At 45.4% G+C, this 16,743-nt stretch overlaps 1 protein-coding gene across 3 annotated transcripts in view; it reads right to left on the bottom strand.

Moving 5' to 3' along the window:
* The window catches only part of MTUS2 (microtubule associated scaffold protein 2), a 325,841-nt gene that overhangs the window by 47,075 nt on the left and 262,023 nt on the right, over positions 1-16,743 (bottom strand). For all 3 annotated transcript variants that reach the window (XM_068526669.1, XM_068526670.1, XM_068526671.1), the window contains one exon: positions 3,290-3,356. In XM_068526669.1, the coding sequence (XP_068382770.1) occupies positions 3,290-3,356 (67 nt within the window). The remainder of the gene's footprint in view (positions 1-3,289; positions 3,357-16,743) is intronic.

Genomic DNA, 16,743 nt, shown 5'->3' with positions numbered 1-16,743 from the left:
CAGCAAACATACCAGGGGGTTACTTTTTGTGTTTAGTTCCCGGAAGCTCATCTAATCCAGATGGGAGCGGACTCAGAGGATGGACACCCAGCCTGGCCGGCAAAGGCGAGGGAAGGAGGATGAGAAGGGAGGGGGACCTCCCTCCCCTTTCCCGGGAGCCAGGCCAACCCTAAGGGTGAGATCAAAGCAGGTGGAATCTGTCTTCTGCATCTTCCCTTTCGGCACCCTCCCTCACCCGCCTGGCTCCTCTGCCTGGGCCCCTCCTGCTGCCCAAAGCCCTGCACTGCGGGAACCTCCCACTCCCCGGCCAAGCCCAAACCACCCACCGCCTCGCCCTTGTCCCTGATCCAAATCAAAACCCCTGTCCTTCAACGCAATTCAGTGATTCTCAAACTGCACCTAATAAACACCTGGGGAATGAAGCAATGCCTCAGCCTCACCCTCAAAGATTTTGATTCTGTTGCCCTAGGGAAGGTCCTGGGAATCTATGTTCTAAAAAGCATTCCAGGGCCTCCCCTGGTGGTGCAGTGGTTGGGAGTCCGCCTGCCAGTGCAGGGGAGGTGGGTTTGATCCCTGGTCCGGGAAGATCCCACATGCTGTGGAGCCACTAAGTCCGTGCACCACAACTACTGAGCCCCCGTGCTGCGGCTCCTGAAGCCTGCACACCTGGAGCCCTTGCTCCGCAACGGGAGAAGCCACCGCAATGAGAAAGAAGCCTGCACGCCGCGGCGAGGAGTGGCCCCCGCCCGACACGGCTAGGGAGAGTCCGTGTGCAGCAATAAAGACCCAACGCAGCCAAAAATAAATTAATTAATTAATTAAAAATAAATAAATAAAAAATAAAATAAAGCCGTTAGCGTCATTATTAAAAAAAAAAAAAAAAAAAAAAAAGCAAGCATTCCAGGTGATTCTAACACGCACCAGGGCTGAGAACCACCAGCAAAGCTGATTCTGGCTGGATGCTAAAAGCCTCTGATTGAATTTATTCACATCAAGGGTGCAGAAAGCTGATGGGTACTTATGAGCAGATATCGGTAGAATTTAGGGCAGCATTTTAATGGTCGTGAAGAATTTTAAGCAGCGATTTTTGAACGTGGGGGACAGGCCAGCCCTGTTCTGGGATCTGTATAAGTGCCCCTAAAGGATTCTGACTTTTTGCAGCTTCTTTTTTTCTTCTATGTCAAACTTACAATCTTCAGAAATTCCATCACCCCCTCAGAACCGCACCCCTGGCCCCTCCCCTCCAGCGACCCCGCCCCCCAGACTCAGCTGATAAGAGGTCCAAATAAGGCTGGGGGGTAAGAAGATAGGACTGATCATCTCTCTCTATAGGATCACTGGGAAGTCTGGTTTGTAAGCTCAATACCCCTTTCCCTTCAAGGGAATACCCTGCAGGTCAAGACACAAGAATTTATGACTTTACGGTTAACAGACGATCCCGATATTCCCGTCTTTCTCTCTCACAAATGCAGCCTCTCCAGTGGTTCAGGAACTCGCTGCTAAAGTGTCCGCTGGGGCCGAATGCTGGGCTGAAGGGCCCAGGCCATGGTGCTGCCTTCCCCTCCCCCCATGGCTTTTTCATTTGGCAGGTGAATTCTGGTTCTATTCTTAGCACTAATGCAGAAATCAAGTAGGCTTAAACACAAAATCCCAGCGTGATCCCCGTGTGGTTCCTGCTGCACTCAGAAGCTTCGGGAAAGCACAGAGGGAGGGGCGCTGGATTTGGTGCACACTACCTGGCTGGGTGAGGACAAACACCCCGGATCCAACGCTTGCCCAGGGGGTGCAGATGTTCCTCCGGGGAGGAGTTCACCCTACTGTGGAAGAGTTCGTCCTCTGTCTTCAGATTCAAGGTGCTACACACCTAAGAGTTACGGAGTCACCTTTACAGACTGCTTCATCATCACTCTCTTCTCTAATCGAATTTCCTTTCTAGGAAGTGGAACCCGAGGGACAGAGACGCAAGCCAGCTCGCCCTACCTGGACCTCGGTCATTTGCTCGAAAGCCCAGCCATTGCGTGGAGAGACACGTGCTTGTGGACCTGGGCTGTGCGGGAGCTACCCTCACAAACTCTGCCAACTTCTGTTCCTCGGGCCTCTCAGAACACCTCCCTGTGGGTTCACCCACTGGTGGGGATGCCAGGCGTGGGCACCCCGGTCTGCTGCTCCGAACACACACAGAGGTGAGGCCGGGGAGGGCCTGCTCTCTTTGGAGGGGAGAAGAGGCCACGGCTGCCCTGTCTCAAAGGCAAAGGAAGTCGCAAAACTTATGGTGAAGAAGCAAAGTAAATTTTTTTAAGGTTAAAAAAAACTGAAAAACATGGGTAGGGTAAGCTGTGTTTGGAAATCACTACCCCATCCACTGGGCATCCTGGGGGCCTGTGCTCCCCGGGGATGCCTGGCCTCCAGACCCGATGCCTATCTGCATGGCTGGCCTGGAAACAGGTGCCACGCACTAAGGATGGCCGGGCCGGTTCAAGTCCCTTGCTGGTGGAGGAGGCCACACTTGCACAGGCGGGCTGCCCCCAGGACCACACTGGATGGGGGAGAAACGCCCGCTGTAAAGAGAAGAGCAGGCCAAGGGACTATGTCATGTTCGCTTCACCTTTGCTGGAGTAACAGGTCCCAAGAGAGGAATGGGATCAAGAAACTGGAACATGGGAAGTTCTTGGTCTGATCTTTGGCCTAGAGTGAAAGCCCATCTCTTACCAAATCCCAGGGTCTGGGGATCTTCCTGTCATTGGCAAGGTCTCCTGCGGTTCAGCCAGAACTACACCATCATATCAGACAAAGAGAAGTAGTTTCAACATGAACCCTAGCATTTTCTAAGCCATCCAGATTCATGTTCTAGATCACAGGGTATTTCACGGCAGGGTGTACAGTGGCAGGAGGCATGTTACAGGGAGCACCTCAGTTACCCACCAAAGCTGAGTTGCTTCTGCTGGAGCTGTGCCTGTCCGGGGGTGGGGGGCGTGGCATGGAGGGGTGCTTGTCACCCCACACACGGCAGACAGAGAGATGTGCTGCCATCTGGGAGGACCAGACTCAAGCCTGATTGGTTCCACCGTGAACGGTTAGGAAGCTGCCTGTATAACCACGGAGACATCACATAGAAATCAGAGCTCCCCGCAAGGCTGCAAGAACCCACCACTGTGCTGGGGATGATACTTCCTTTTGTCCAGGCAGGTGTGCTCTGGTTATTACCTGAGACATGATTGCTTTTGTTATACATTCACAGATAGCAGAAAAAGACACTCTTTACGTTCCTCATTGTCAATGCCCTACTTACCAACTTCATCCCTGATGTTTGCAAGTTCGATTGACAGCTCTTTTTCTTTCACAAGGGCACTTTCATTCTGAAAAAACAAAATGGATACCGAGAGTCCCCTCGTTTTAGGCTAAATAAGCACTTTCACATGTTTAATTGATGAATCATATTAAGCAAATATTTATAAGTTGAGCCCTTAAGGAGATAATTTTCTCATTATATAAGCACATAAAAAACTTACAAAGCCAAGTCTGACTCACTCATTTGTATCACATTCAAATCGCAAAGCTTGCCATATAATATTAGTAATACCCATGTCGTGCTTTTTGCACTCTGTGTACCTGTATTGCACTCTGTATACCTCAACCTACAGTAATTCTTTGCATGCCTATGTCCTACACATTAATCTACTGTTATATATTATATATTTTTAATTATTGTCACTATTACGAGATTTTTGACCATGAAAATACCATATTTCTCTGAGGGACAGATGCTTATTTTACCAGCTGTCCCCTTAAACTTACCCTTTTGTCCATACATGCACTGTTACCTACCTAATGAATAATGGGCAGAAAACCTAACATGAAACATTTCTCTTTGTAATAAGACCAACACCAAAACTTAAGTTTCCAAGGTTTTTTGTTCCATTCTCTGCATCGGTAGAAGGAAGACGAAGAAAACTCACACTCAAAGTGTTACTTACTGTGAAGAATGCCATTTGTCACTAAATGATTGCTTAGTTGTTTTCAAATCAAATACATACTATGACATAAAATAGACGAGTTGAAGACATGAGTCAGCACCAATATTTACATTTGTTATGATTTTTATTACTACTAAAAATAACTAGGAAAGATGCGGTACATAAATTCTCTTTAAGTGACAGATGCCAAAAGTACAGGCCCTCAAGGAAAGGCTCCTTCATTATGTAGAAGGTACTCCCAAAGCAAACATTTCCAAAGAGGGAATTTTGGCTAAAATGGGTACCAAATATCTAGCACAGATATCCTCAGGGCCTCGTGAATGCTCTTTCTTTCTTAAGCTTCCTTTGACTTCGATGTCAGCACCTCCGGACAACCTGTGCCGAACGGGAACAGACAGTTGTCATGATCTTGTCTCTGTGTCTGCTGCATTTAGACCCCGGTGACACGTGTGCTACTTTGGCTTGATGGCAGGGTCTCAGGTTATCCAAAGGGCATTTGCTAAGCAATGTTAGAATTTCATGCCTAGGTAAAACTCTACTTGCATAATAAGCTGAGAGCTATTTTAGTCACAGGCATTAACAATGATTAAGTCATGGTTACCCCAACCCGTAGCATCCTTGCCTTCCCTGAATTTGAAGGCTGGAAATCACCCCTGAAAGCGTACATTCTCCTAATCACTACGTGACACTGCCTCGATGCCACGCCCATGGCACAGGGTTGTCCTGAGGGTTAAATAAATTAACGTACGTGAAGCAGTTAGAACGGCGCCTGGCACTTACAAGCTCTATACAAGTGTTAGCTGTTACTACAACTCTGTTGTTTCCTTTGATTTTGTTTGCAACTGGATGACATCCTATAGATGATAGGTGCTTCTTCACGTTGAGTGCCTGAATGTGCTTAGAGTTGGCATATGTCTTGTTCTCTGCTTTTTTTTTTTTTTTTTTTTAAAGCACCTTCCTGGCTCTGTCTTGATTCTACTCTAACTTCAAAGACTTAGAGAACTCAGAACAGGCAAAGTGTCTAATCAGACTGATCACAGGGATAGGTGCTTGGTCTAACAGCAGCGTAATACAGCCGGCTGACTTGTTACTACACATTAAGAAAACCTGGTATTCCTGAGAGGGTAAATTTCAGCATTTACCCTGAAGTCCTCTCGAACTAGTGAAAAAACTAACTTGTTTCTACTCTCAAGAATAATTCTGAACACTCGTATCCTCAATTTCCGAAGCACAGCCAGAGAATCGAAATACTGTCCTCATCGGTCCAGAAATAGCATCACCAAGTATTCACTCTCGGGCCGCTGAGAGCTGCAAAGACTTAGACGAGGTTAGGCAGGGACCGACTAGAATGTAACAAAAACCAACAAACGGACTCTAATCTTTCACCCAAAGCCAACGTTTCCCTCAGCGCCTGCAGAAGCCCTGGGACGAAGCCCTGGGTGGATGTTACCCGTGCGGAGGGATCCTGCGTCACAACCCATCACACTCCACTTTCCAGCCATGGGAAGAATCAGGCATTTGGGGACGGAGTGGCTTGAAGGTCCAGCGAGGAGGACAGGCCTCAGATGTGGAGACGGTGCTGATGCTGATGAAGATCTTCAGACCTGAGTCACTTAGATGAAAAGCCACCGCTGGTATCTGTGGCCAGGCCTGCCCACCCATCTTTGCTTTAGGGAGAAACGCCAAGTGAGAGAATGAAAGAGAAGACGCAAGAGAGGAAAGGGAAGAGGATGGGAAGGGAGAAGAGATGCAGGGGAAATAGGAGGGAAACCAAGGAGATGAGAGACCCTGCACCCTCTCCCTTTTGAGAGGCAGAGAAGAAGACGACCCATGAAGACCCAGGACCCCCTCACCCCCAATCTTCTGCAGGCACAGATGACAAAACTAACTGATCTCGGAGTCATCCAATAGACAAAGACAAGCAACAAACCTGGTGGCTAAAACGTCAAGGAAAACGACCAAGCTTGGTTAAGGTCTGCTGATCACTACGTCGATATTAACACCGACCTTGACCAAACACTTCCTAGATGCCAAGGCACAGTGCTGGGTAAGCCCTTTTCCTCACTTACTCCCCCAAATACTGTCAAGCAGGTCCTGGGTTTTATTTCCCATTCTGGAGGACGAAACCGGGGTTCCGTGGTTAGGTAACTAGCCAAGTAACCTGCACAACCAGCCAGGAAGTGGCCAAGCAGGAGTTTTCACCCGGGCTCCACACGCTTCATCAAACACTAACACAAGGAGATTCTCCCCTCTGTCCCGTGCTTACATAGACCCAACACCGAGATCCAAATTGCACCCATTCTCAGCTTGGATCCGAGCTACTCGTTATCAAGAAGCTTTCCACGTCTAACTGGAGGAGAGGCAGTGCCACCCCCAACGACTGTTTTGATGGAAATGTTGCCTGGCTGCATTCACACCCCACCTGCCCTGTGCCCTCCCTGTGTTTGTCCTTGGTGTGGATTTGTCAGTTGCACTTCACAGCCATTCTAGCCTCTGTGTGGCGGTAACATCTGATAGGGCAGCTACTTAGCTTTTCCTCCGTCAGCTTTCTCGAGCCCTTTCCGATGGCCTCCCGACGTACTCCTCCTGAAGGTGCTGGCCCGGCTCTGCTCGCCGAGGCCAGCCGGAGCAGTTTGGCTGCAGCCCTCCTTCCTTAAGTGCTCGATTTTGAAAAGAGATCAACTCTTCTAATTCGTGAATTCTCTGCATCAATTACGTTACTTTCTGTCCTCTGCAAACCAGATCACAATGCTTCCCTACATGGGGAATGAGTGGAAAACTCCTCGCTGGTGCCAAGCACATGAGCCCCTGCGTTCAGCCCGATGGGCTAAAAATAGAACTCAGTATTAGGCACCCAAACCATCCTAGTGATACAGTCCGGAAATTGCCAAGTCGAAGAAGGCCATTCCTCTAAAGTTACTGTTTACTCTAGGACGGGCTCAACTAGAAACGGACACTTGGACGACGTTCATCTCGGCCCCTCACCAGCAGCTGTGTTTCTTAGCCGCCTCTTTTATGCTGTCACGCACCTCTCCTCTGCAATCCGAGTCCTCTAGAGTCTCTGGCGTGGTCCGCTGCACTCACAGACGGGATCCCAGATGCGCTATCCCCACGAAACATCCCGAGTCTCCCCTCCACCTCTTGCCCTACCAGCTCTGCTACAGTGAAGCCCACATGGCGCTGCAAACTCTGGGGAAACGCTGCCTCTGATCTTTGCTACCTACAGAAGCCTGGCAAAGTGCACAAACTGGTCATCATCCCACTAACTTCAAGCAACTGGATGTGTGGCCCAGCCCCAAGCGAGCCTGCCACACTCCGTTATCCTAACGTGCTTGGTCAACGGGGGGCTGTCTGTTCAGGGGGCTGGTGCTGCCCATGTGACTGGTGGTGACGGGAAGCGAAAACGCCCATCTGTGTTATCGTCAGCCACGTGACCCTCACTTAGGCATCAGCCACCCTGAACAGACAGCCTCCCCCAATTAGAAATCGACAGGACAGCCTGGTTTTTATTAAAATTGAATAGATCTGTTGTTCTGAATGATAATCAACACATAAAACGCTGCGTGAATCTGAGGTGCTTTCACCCCAACTGATCCAGAAACAGGAGTGTATCCAACACAACACATATTTACTTAGCGTCTACTATGTGGCAGGCAGACATGCCAGGCAGGATACTTCTGCCTTCAAGAAGCTGAAGAGTCTCCCAAAGAGTCAGTAAATAAATAAGCAATTACAAAACAATGTGATGCAACTCAACCAGGCAGGGCTGCCTTGGAGATTTCCTGAGACCAGAGGATGCGTAAGCAGGGGGCCCAGGAAGGGAGCACGCCAGCCATAAGCCAGAAGGGCCATCGACACAAGACAGCACCTGGGGCTATTTCTGGGAACCTCTGTCACCCCCATCAGAGGGGCCCTTTTCCTTTTCTTGCCAAGTGTCTGCCTCTGGTCTCTGACTGTCCCTGAAAGAATGCCTGATCAGCTACAAGGGTACTGATGACAACTTCATAAAATTCACTGTAGTTCTGAGTGTTTTTATCAGCTCCCTCTTCCCCATCCGATATATTTTTTTAAAGAGGGACATATGTATGTACATTTAAAAATATATATATATATATATGTAAGCTTAAAGACTCCCAACTAATCTTTCCTATCTTTTTTAGCCTGCCCTGAAATCGGTGCAGATCAGGAAAATTCAATCATGTGAGCTGGGCCACTTTTTCCCAGGCTAAACAAAAGAACCCTAACGAGGAGTGAAAAATTAAAATATCTACAGAATTCTGGTATTTGAGGAAACATCCAGATCCTTTTTATTATGAATTTTTGAAATCCTAAGTCATATACCTACACACGAAATTACAAAGAGGTTAAGGGATTTTTTTTCATTCTTCCCAGAAACAATATTGCTTCTCACTCATGAGTTCAGCTTAGGGTTTAATTCTACACGGTAGAGCTTAGGGTTTAATTCTGCACAGTAGAACTTGTCTTAATAGGGAAACATTTTCTTTTGTATTTCAAAATGAACCAGCCACCAGGTGACATCAACAGAACACCTAAGTCTTCAGTGTTGTTCTCTTTTCACCCTTTGTGAATACCGCATTCATTTTCAATATTAGTATTATTGTGAAGATTGGCCAGATTCATAACATAGCTCTGTGGAAAATTCCTTTGGGAGGTGAACTGACCTTTTATTCATTTCAGTTATTATGGCTTTAAGGCAGCACTGATGCCATGCTTTGACTTAATCAATAAGTATTATTTCTTTCACATATAATTAACACAGCCAACTGTATTTTATGGCTACTTTTCTACTCGGAAATGAAATTTAATATAGACTGGTCAAAGGGAAAGCATCATTCACGTTTAATATTCTTAAATACGTGTCAGTGTGTAGTCACGTGGAAAATGAGCAAAGCCATATCTGGTTTCAAAAGAAACCAGACTAAATTTTAAGATGCATCATTCCAGCCTTTGCCTTTGTGCATGCTTGGGTGTTGATGACCGCAAAACATCTAGCTTACCTAAGAAGCAGTAGTTAATAGGGGGGCATCAGAACAAACCTGGATTACCTAGGAACGTTTAGGAAGGACAGAGACTTGTGGGGCCCAAGGAGAAGAAATGTGAATCGAAAGAAGTAAGGCTGGAAAATTCTGGATCCCAGAGCAAGCAAAAGAAAGGAAAATTAGCCAGAACCATGATTTTTAATACACTTATGTCTCACTGAAGAAGTCTCTTGGCCTTTCTGGATTCTATCGTCTTTGAGTGACCTTCCCAAATTTATTACTGTCCCATCACCCGTGCATACCTGGGAGAAGCAGTGAGGTGCCTTCCCCCAACTCACACCCTTACCAAGAATTTAGAGAAAAGGTAAGTAAGATTAGCCTCTGAGATGATAAGCAACACAGAAAAGGTTAGGGTAGAGATATGCAAAGTAACCCTTAAAGGGAAAGGACCGGACCTAAAGCAGTAAGACAAGAGCGGGTCATAGAAATGGAAGCAAAGCAAAGGGAGATTGGAAGAGTCAGTTACCAGGGCGAGTGACAATCGCACAGCCTCCCAAGTGATTTCAGGCTGGAGTGGGGATGGGACGTGAGGTCACTGGATGCCTAAATAACATTCCATCCTCATCAAAGCTTCTTATGAGGCTAGACTTTGACCCTAAAAAGAAATCCCATGTTTATCGGGCTTGTAATCATTCGTTTGCTTGTCAGGTGTATTACTCATTGTTAAAAAACAAGTTGGCATTCTAATTGTACATCTACTTGATTTCTCTTAGTACCTCCATGTTCCTAAGAATGACCAACTCTGGGAAGTGTCTGCATGTGCAGAGATGCTGGCTTGAGCCTGGACCACGCTGAGTCCGCTGGTGAATGGACTCTTGGGGATCCATCTGGGTGTCCCAGGGGCCTTCCTGGGTCACACCTTTCCCTTCCAAATACCTGTAGAGGATGAGTCTTTCTACAGACCACCTCTCAAATCCCAAGACGGATCCCTATTTCTTCTTAACTCAAGTTAAAAAACCTGGGTCTAGTTTTCAGCCTAGAAAACATTTCCCCACACTCCCTATGTGCTTCTGTGTCCCGATGTTGACTCTCACCTTTCCCCAAAGTGGGCTAAGACATCTCTACCCCTGCGCTCTTTGCTTAGGGTTTCAGTCCTTCCCAAAACTCGACCCCGTTCCTCAACGGGCAAGTCACGATCCACTCCTTCTAAGAAACCTCGCCTTTGAGTCCAGCACTGACTTCTCCTTTCACTGGATTCCAGAAACAGGTATGGTCAGTACCACATGACTTTCACTTAAGGATACTCCAGTCTTGTACTAATGGTTTAATTGCCCTGTATGTGTTCCTGTTGCCTGACTCACTTGCAATTTCTCTGGAAAAGGTGGAAATACAACCAAACAAATAACTGGTAAACTCCATAGGACAGGCTGTGCCCTTTAAGAATTCTTTGCTCATCCCCATAATAACTGGGCACAGAGCGAACGAGTAAGAAATACCGTCGATGTTTTTACAGGTGTTTTTAACGTTAAAATGCCTAGGCACGATCAGCTTTTAAAAATTATTTGTTCACTTAACAACTTTTTATGCATTTTATACTCTAGGTAAGATTCCTTACTTTCCGCCCCCCCCCCCCCAATAAATTCATGTTAAAGAAGTATCTTAAGACTAACATTTCTTGGCCCATCTCTGAACTGATGACTTATCTACAATTGTCTCCCCAACTCTTTTCAAAACATCTTTAGCTGCACTATAATCAAACTGTTAAAGACATTTTTACTTCACAAAATAAAGTTTTCTATTTTGTATCTATACAGAGTTCGGAGGGAATGTTTCTTTTCTTTTCTTTTTTTATGGTTTATTAAAATGGGCTAAAGTAATCAGAAACAACTTCATCGACCATTTTATCAGGTCTCTTTCAAACCAGGTTGATGCTGGGATTGTCAGAGCTAATCAGCAAACTGAAGGATTTTATTGTGGGACTTAAAGAATAAACTGATTTCCAGAGTTTGGAATGGAATCCCATAATAGTCCTAGTAGACCATGCCTGGCCCAATAGGTAACTATTGAATAAACAAATGATTTTGGCATACTGCCTGCGAAGTTATGCTGAAAGGTGGGTAACTAAATAAAACAACAAATTTTTTAATTAAAAAAGGAAAGCCCTTAATGCTTAAAATGAGCACCTATGAACATACAACTATAAAACCGCCAATGGGAATACCATTCGAAAATATAGCAAAGAAACATCAAGAAATGTGGGTGTAAACTTAATGAGAAAGTTTATAAATGCTGTGTAAGTTTTTAAGTTTTCATCAGGAAAGAATAATTTGCCTTAAGTTTGAAGTTTCAAAGCTAAAACATTTGCAAGTCACTTAAACATCGCACTGCGATGAAATAACATTTAATTATCTTCCTAAAATCTCCAATTTAAAGACTGACACAGGGATAATATTTTTCAACAACTTGATTTGAAACAAAAGAAGAGGATGGATTCACTTTAAAATATATTTTCTCAAAAAAGACCTTTAATCAGCTTCTATTTTGAAAACTTTTGTACCAGAGCTTAGAAATATGAACATTATAATGTTGTACTTGTAGCAAATCCTTCCCTTTTATAATAATTACTGTTACAAGGCTTCCTTCAACACCTTTTGGTGACCATTTCTCTTGAAAAAAGGGCTTAATCACCTCCATGTTGGATTTGCAGATAACTGAGTGCAAATGTTGCATATTTCTATTTGTCAAAAGCACATAAATGTGTACATAAATATTTTAGTTCTTAGTCATGGTAGCAAAAGCCAATCCCACTGAGATAGTTATTTCTACTGGAAGAGAAGGACCAGGGGACTTGTAAGGTATCAGTTTAACTTTCCTAGGTGGTACGTAACCCTCCTTTAGGTCAAGGTTCATAAACACAACTGATAACTAAGATGTTCCCAAGTGACCTCCTCGCAATGTGTTTTATATTAAGCCATTCATTTCCCTTCACCTGGTCACATACTATATACCTCAAGCCATGTAGCTGACGCCCATGAGTAGAAAGGAGGCAATTTCAACCTCTCGTTAAACTCCATTTCATGCATTTTGAGAAATCCAAATGTGTGTGATAATAAAATATACCACAGAGACAAGAGTGATATATTTTATTTTGTATCACTACTAGAAATGCCAGCACATTTCTAATAGTGAAATTAAAAGCATATCTTAATCCCTCTGCAAGCTCACAGGCAAATGTCAAAAGCAAAGAAAGGCTTTGTGTTGGAATTGTCATACAATGCTTGCTCACACTCTGTTCTCCATTGCCTGGCTGTGAATTTTCCTTCCAGTGAAAACTGGAACACACCCTCAGGCTCTCCGGCTCCTTAAGTTTTCACCTCTATGTTCTTCACCCCTATGTGAGGCAAACACGTACAGAGAGAATAACTGGACCGGTGTTTGCTTCTCTGACCTTAAGAATAGAAATTACAAGGATGGATGCTGTTTGTCAAAAAGAGCGGCAAACTTTCAAAGTTACCAGTTGGCCGAGGGAAACACGTCTAGCTAATCTAAATTCCCCACTGGACCGTCTTAAGATTTCACAGGTACATTAAAATGCGGTAAGAATATTCCAAGGATTTCTTGGCAGTCTGAATTTCAAGATGTTGGAGCAGAGCCCCCCTGTTTCAGGAGAATGCAACAGTTACATGTGAGACTGCAGGAAGGCAATTATGTAAGGCACTGCAGAGTATGGGAGACCCTGGTGTTTCTGCCAACACCGCTCCCATCCAGCACCCGGGAGCCAGTCAGGGCGGCTTCCTGCTCACCCACAAGACAAGTGCACACACATGCCGGGGACAGGGACAGAGGCGCTGGCTCTGGCCTTCTCTCTGCCCTTTGGAAGGAGGAGGGGAGGGAGAGAGAGACAGGGAAGGCAAAGTACCGTCTTGTCCAGGCACTGAAGGCAGTTATAAGGCTTGCAGCAGCAGTGGCCCATCTCGGCAGGCTGGCTGGCAAGGGGACCTCCTTCATTCAGGGTGTCGGCGGGTAATCCCTAAGGCGAGGTGATGGCTCCAGCGAGAGGGGCGCGCCGCTGGGAGCTGTCACAACTTCCATGTGGTCCCCTCGGCTACCTTATTTCTCCTAATAACTTCAGGAATCCGGGAACCAGAGGAAGGAGAGGAGGAGGAGGAGCGCAGCGTGGCCGCGTTAGGTTCCTGCTGCGGGGAGAGGGAGGGCGGGAGCCGGGAAGGGAGGGGACAGTTGGAGGGAGGGTCACTTTGCCACTGGAATCCTCAGAGTGAGGCAAATCAATCGTCGCATAACAATCGAGCATTTACCGATGCCACCTCCCGGAGGGGACAGCCGGCGCGCCGCTCCCAGCCCTCCCCCTCGCGCGGTTGCTGCCCGGGCGCGACGCAGACACGCCTGGAGAGGACGCAGGAAACACAAAAGGGCTGGTCTTCCAGGGAGGCTTGGGCTGAGGACCACGGAGAGGACTGGGAGAGACGTGGCTCTGCTCAAATACTGGCTTTCTATTTTCCCGAGAAGTAAAGATGCTTATAAACGTGATGCATAATACACGGCCTTTCCTCCATGTAACCCGCCTCTCAGGGCATCGTTGCCTGGGCGGAGGCGGGCGGCGCGGAGGGGACCACCCATTGCTCCTTTTCAAATTTGTGTGCCACGAACAGTTTTGCCTCATTGGAGGAAATCTTTATATTTGAAATACAATTGTGAAATCGCTTGTCTTATTTGACAGACCAAACCATTCAAGTGGCTTGAGTAATTAAAATTGGGGTGTGGGCAGCTATATCTCCTGGGCATATCAGCATAAAAGTCTTAGCGGACTGGATCTTTCTGGGCGAGCTGTAATTTTTCAGAAAGTTCAAAATCAAAAAGGGACAGGGGTGGGAGCGAAGGGTTTTGTTTTTTTTTTAATTTCAAAAGAGACGTGGTATTTAAAAATGTGTTTGTGTAATCCTAAAAGTAAGAGATGCAAATACTTATGAAATTAACTTTATACTTCCTGATATCTCAGAGGAGAAATCCTGAAATTTACTGTCTGCAGAAATATACAATTACATTTTTGTCCATTAAATTTGCCTAAGACTGGAAGCAGACAATAGTTAAAATTAGATAATTTTACTAACTTGAGATTTTTCCAAGACGATTTTAATTAAGTAGCACAGGCGACTTAGATTTGCTTGTAGAGAGGTCAAGGATATTTGGTGATTAAGTAACAACAGACCAGAATGTTTGTCCTAAACTTGAAAGAATAAACTCAAATCTTTCTTTAGCGCTAACAGGTAAACTGGTATAATTCTTTAGGCTGTTTCTATTACAATTTTAAATGTACATACACTTTGACCCAACAGATCGACTTCTATCCTACAGTAACACATATATACAAGAGTGTACGCATAAGGATATTCAGTTTAGCATCATTTGTAACAGCATAAAAATGGGAACACCGTTGATATCCAGCACCTTTCCAGTGTATGGAAACTTTTATGAAAAATGAAGCAAAACTATACACACACATGCGTTTGTATATGTCTACAGTAAATCTGTTGGAAAAAATCCCGCCGTTCATCCAACAGCAGCTGATCCTTGGGGAATGGAAAATAGGGGTGAGGGAGTGAATTTCCACTGTTTACCATCTTGCCAGAATGTATTACTTTTATTGTTTTCAGACAAAGTGTATCAGGGGAAGGCAGTGACCACTGCCTGGGCTCTCTGATGTCAGGAGGTACAGAGGTGCCTCCCTCTCACACCAGCTTGCCCTCTTTGGCAGTGAACTCAGGCAGACCTCTCAGAGAGAGAAGAGCTGACAGAACCTTGAGCTTCAGCCTGGGCTGAGAGCTGTTGCTGGAGCTTTTGACACCTTGGGAGAAAAACTTGATATTGCAAGAAGCGATGCCTTGGTACACCCATGTTCATAGCAGCACTGATCACAAGCCAAGACACTTGGGAAGCAACCCAAGTGTCCATCGATGGATGAATGGATAAACAAAAATGTACCCATCCATACAACGCAGTATCATTCTGCCTTAAAAAGGAAGGAAATCCTGTCACATGCTACAACGGATGAACCTTGAAGACCTTAGGCTACGTGAAATAAGCCAGTCACAAAAAGACAAATACGGTATGATCCTACTTACATGAGGTCCCTAGAGTCGTCGAATTCCTAGAGACAGAAAGTAGAATGGTGGTTGCCAGGGGCTGTGGGAAAGGCGGGAATGGGGAGATACTTAATGGGGACAGAGCTTCAGTTTTGCAAGATGGAAAGAGTTCTAGAGGCTGGTCACACCATAATGTGACTGCACTGAATGGTACTGAACTGTACACTTAAATGGTTGAAGTGGTAAATGTTATGTCATGTGCATTTTACGACAGATAAAAATAAAGAAGTGGTGGCGTGCATTCCCCTGGGGGTAGGCGGTCCTTGCACAGTAAGTTTCTGATCAAGTGAAGACAGAGCAAAGCCTCTCTTGTGGGTGGAGAAGCAGGACAGGGAGACTCTAAGAAGCTGACCGTCTCCCAGCACCGTGTGCAGAAGGCTTTCTTCGGGGAGAACTGTTTTTCTGCACCTGAGGACACGGTTTCCTTCTAAAGGATTTAGATTGCACCGTCCTAGAAAATGACTGCTTGTTCTTGTGCAAGGTCTGAGCATGCTTGCTCCCGCTGCTGCCCACAGGAGAGAGGGTGAGAGGCGAGGCTGCCCAAAGAAAGATGGATTCAGCTTCTCTTCCTGTGCACAGAGGGCGCCAAGGGGCCCGGGACTGGCTGTGCTCAAATCGCACACATGGTGAGATCTCAGAGCAAACAACCCAGATTTTGAGAAATGTACCTGGGTCCTAGAGTTACGCCATCTTTATTTTCTTTGTCAGTGAAAAAACTTCAAATGTACTCAAAAACAGAGGGATAAATATGAAGGACCTGCATATACCCATTTCCAGTTTCAACAGTTACCAAGATTTTGGCACATTTGTTACATCTATCCCTTTTTTTAACTTTTTTTTTTTCATATGTCCATCACCCAGATTCAGCAATTATCAAGATTTGAAACTTTATTTTCACTTGTCCCTTTTCTTTCTTTTTTTTTTTTTTTTTTTTGGTTAAAGTATTTTAAAGTCAAGCCCTACATATTTTAGTATGCATTGCTGAAAATTCTGAGCATTTTTACATAATCACAATGCCGTTAAAACCCCGAACAAAATTGACAATATATCCTTAGCATCTAACACTTTGTCTGTAACAACATTTCCCTGGCTTCTCTGAAACAAAATTATTTTACAGTTGGTTTTCTTGACCCAAACTAGGTTCACATATTACATTAGGTGTTAAGTCTCCTAGGCCTCTTTTGTCAACCAGTAGGTCCCACCCCTCCCCTTCCTATCTCCCTGCCGCCATTGATTTGTTCAGAAACTGGGTTGGTTGGCTTATAGAATGTCCCACATTCTGGACTTGCCTCTTTGCTTCCTTGTAATGTCATTTCCCTTGTTCCTACAACCCTGTAAATAAAATTTAGTTCTTGAGGCTGGATGAGATTCGAGGTTGAATGTACCTGGGCAGCAATACCTTGGATGTGATGCTGTGGGCGTGACCCTGCAACCCATCGGGAAGCACACAATGACTGGGGGTTCCATTGTCAGTGATGCTACAGTGAATCAGATGTGATGGTTTCATCTCTTCCATTATAAAGTTCCCCATCATCAGCTCATCTAATGCTTTCGTTAATGATTATTACCTGAATCGATTATTTCATTAGGAGTTACAACATGATGTTC

Source organism: Eschrichtius robustus, chromosome 18, assembly GCF_028021215.1.
Source record: "Eschrichtius robustus isolate mEscRob2 chromosome 18, mEscRob2.pri, whole genome shotgun sequence".
Lineage (NCBI taxonomy): Eukaryota > Metazoa > Chordata > Mammalia > Artiodactyla > Eschrichtiidae > Eschrichtius > Eschrichtius robustus.
This window is presented reverse-complemented; position numbering and strand designations above follow the sequence as displayed.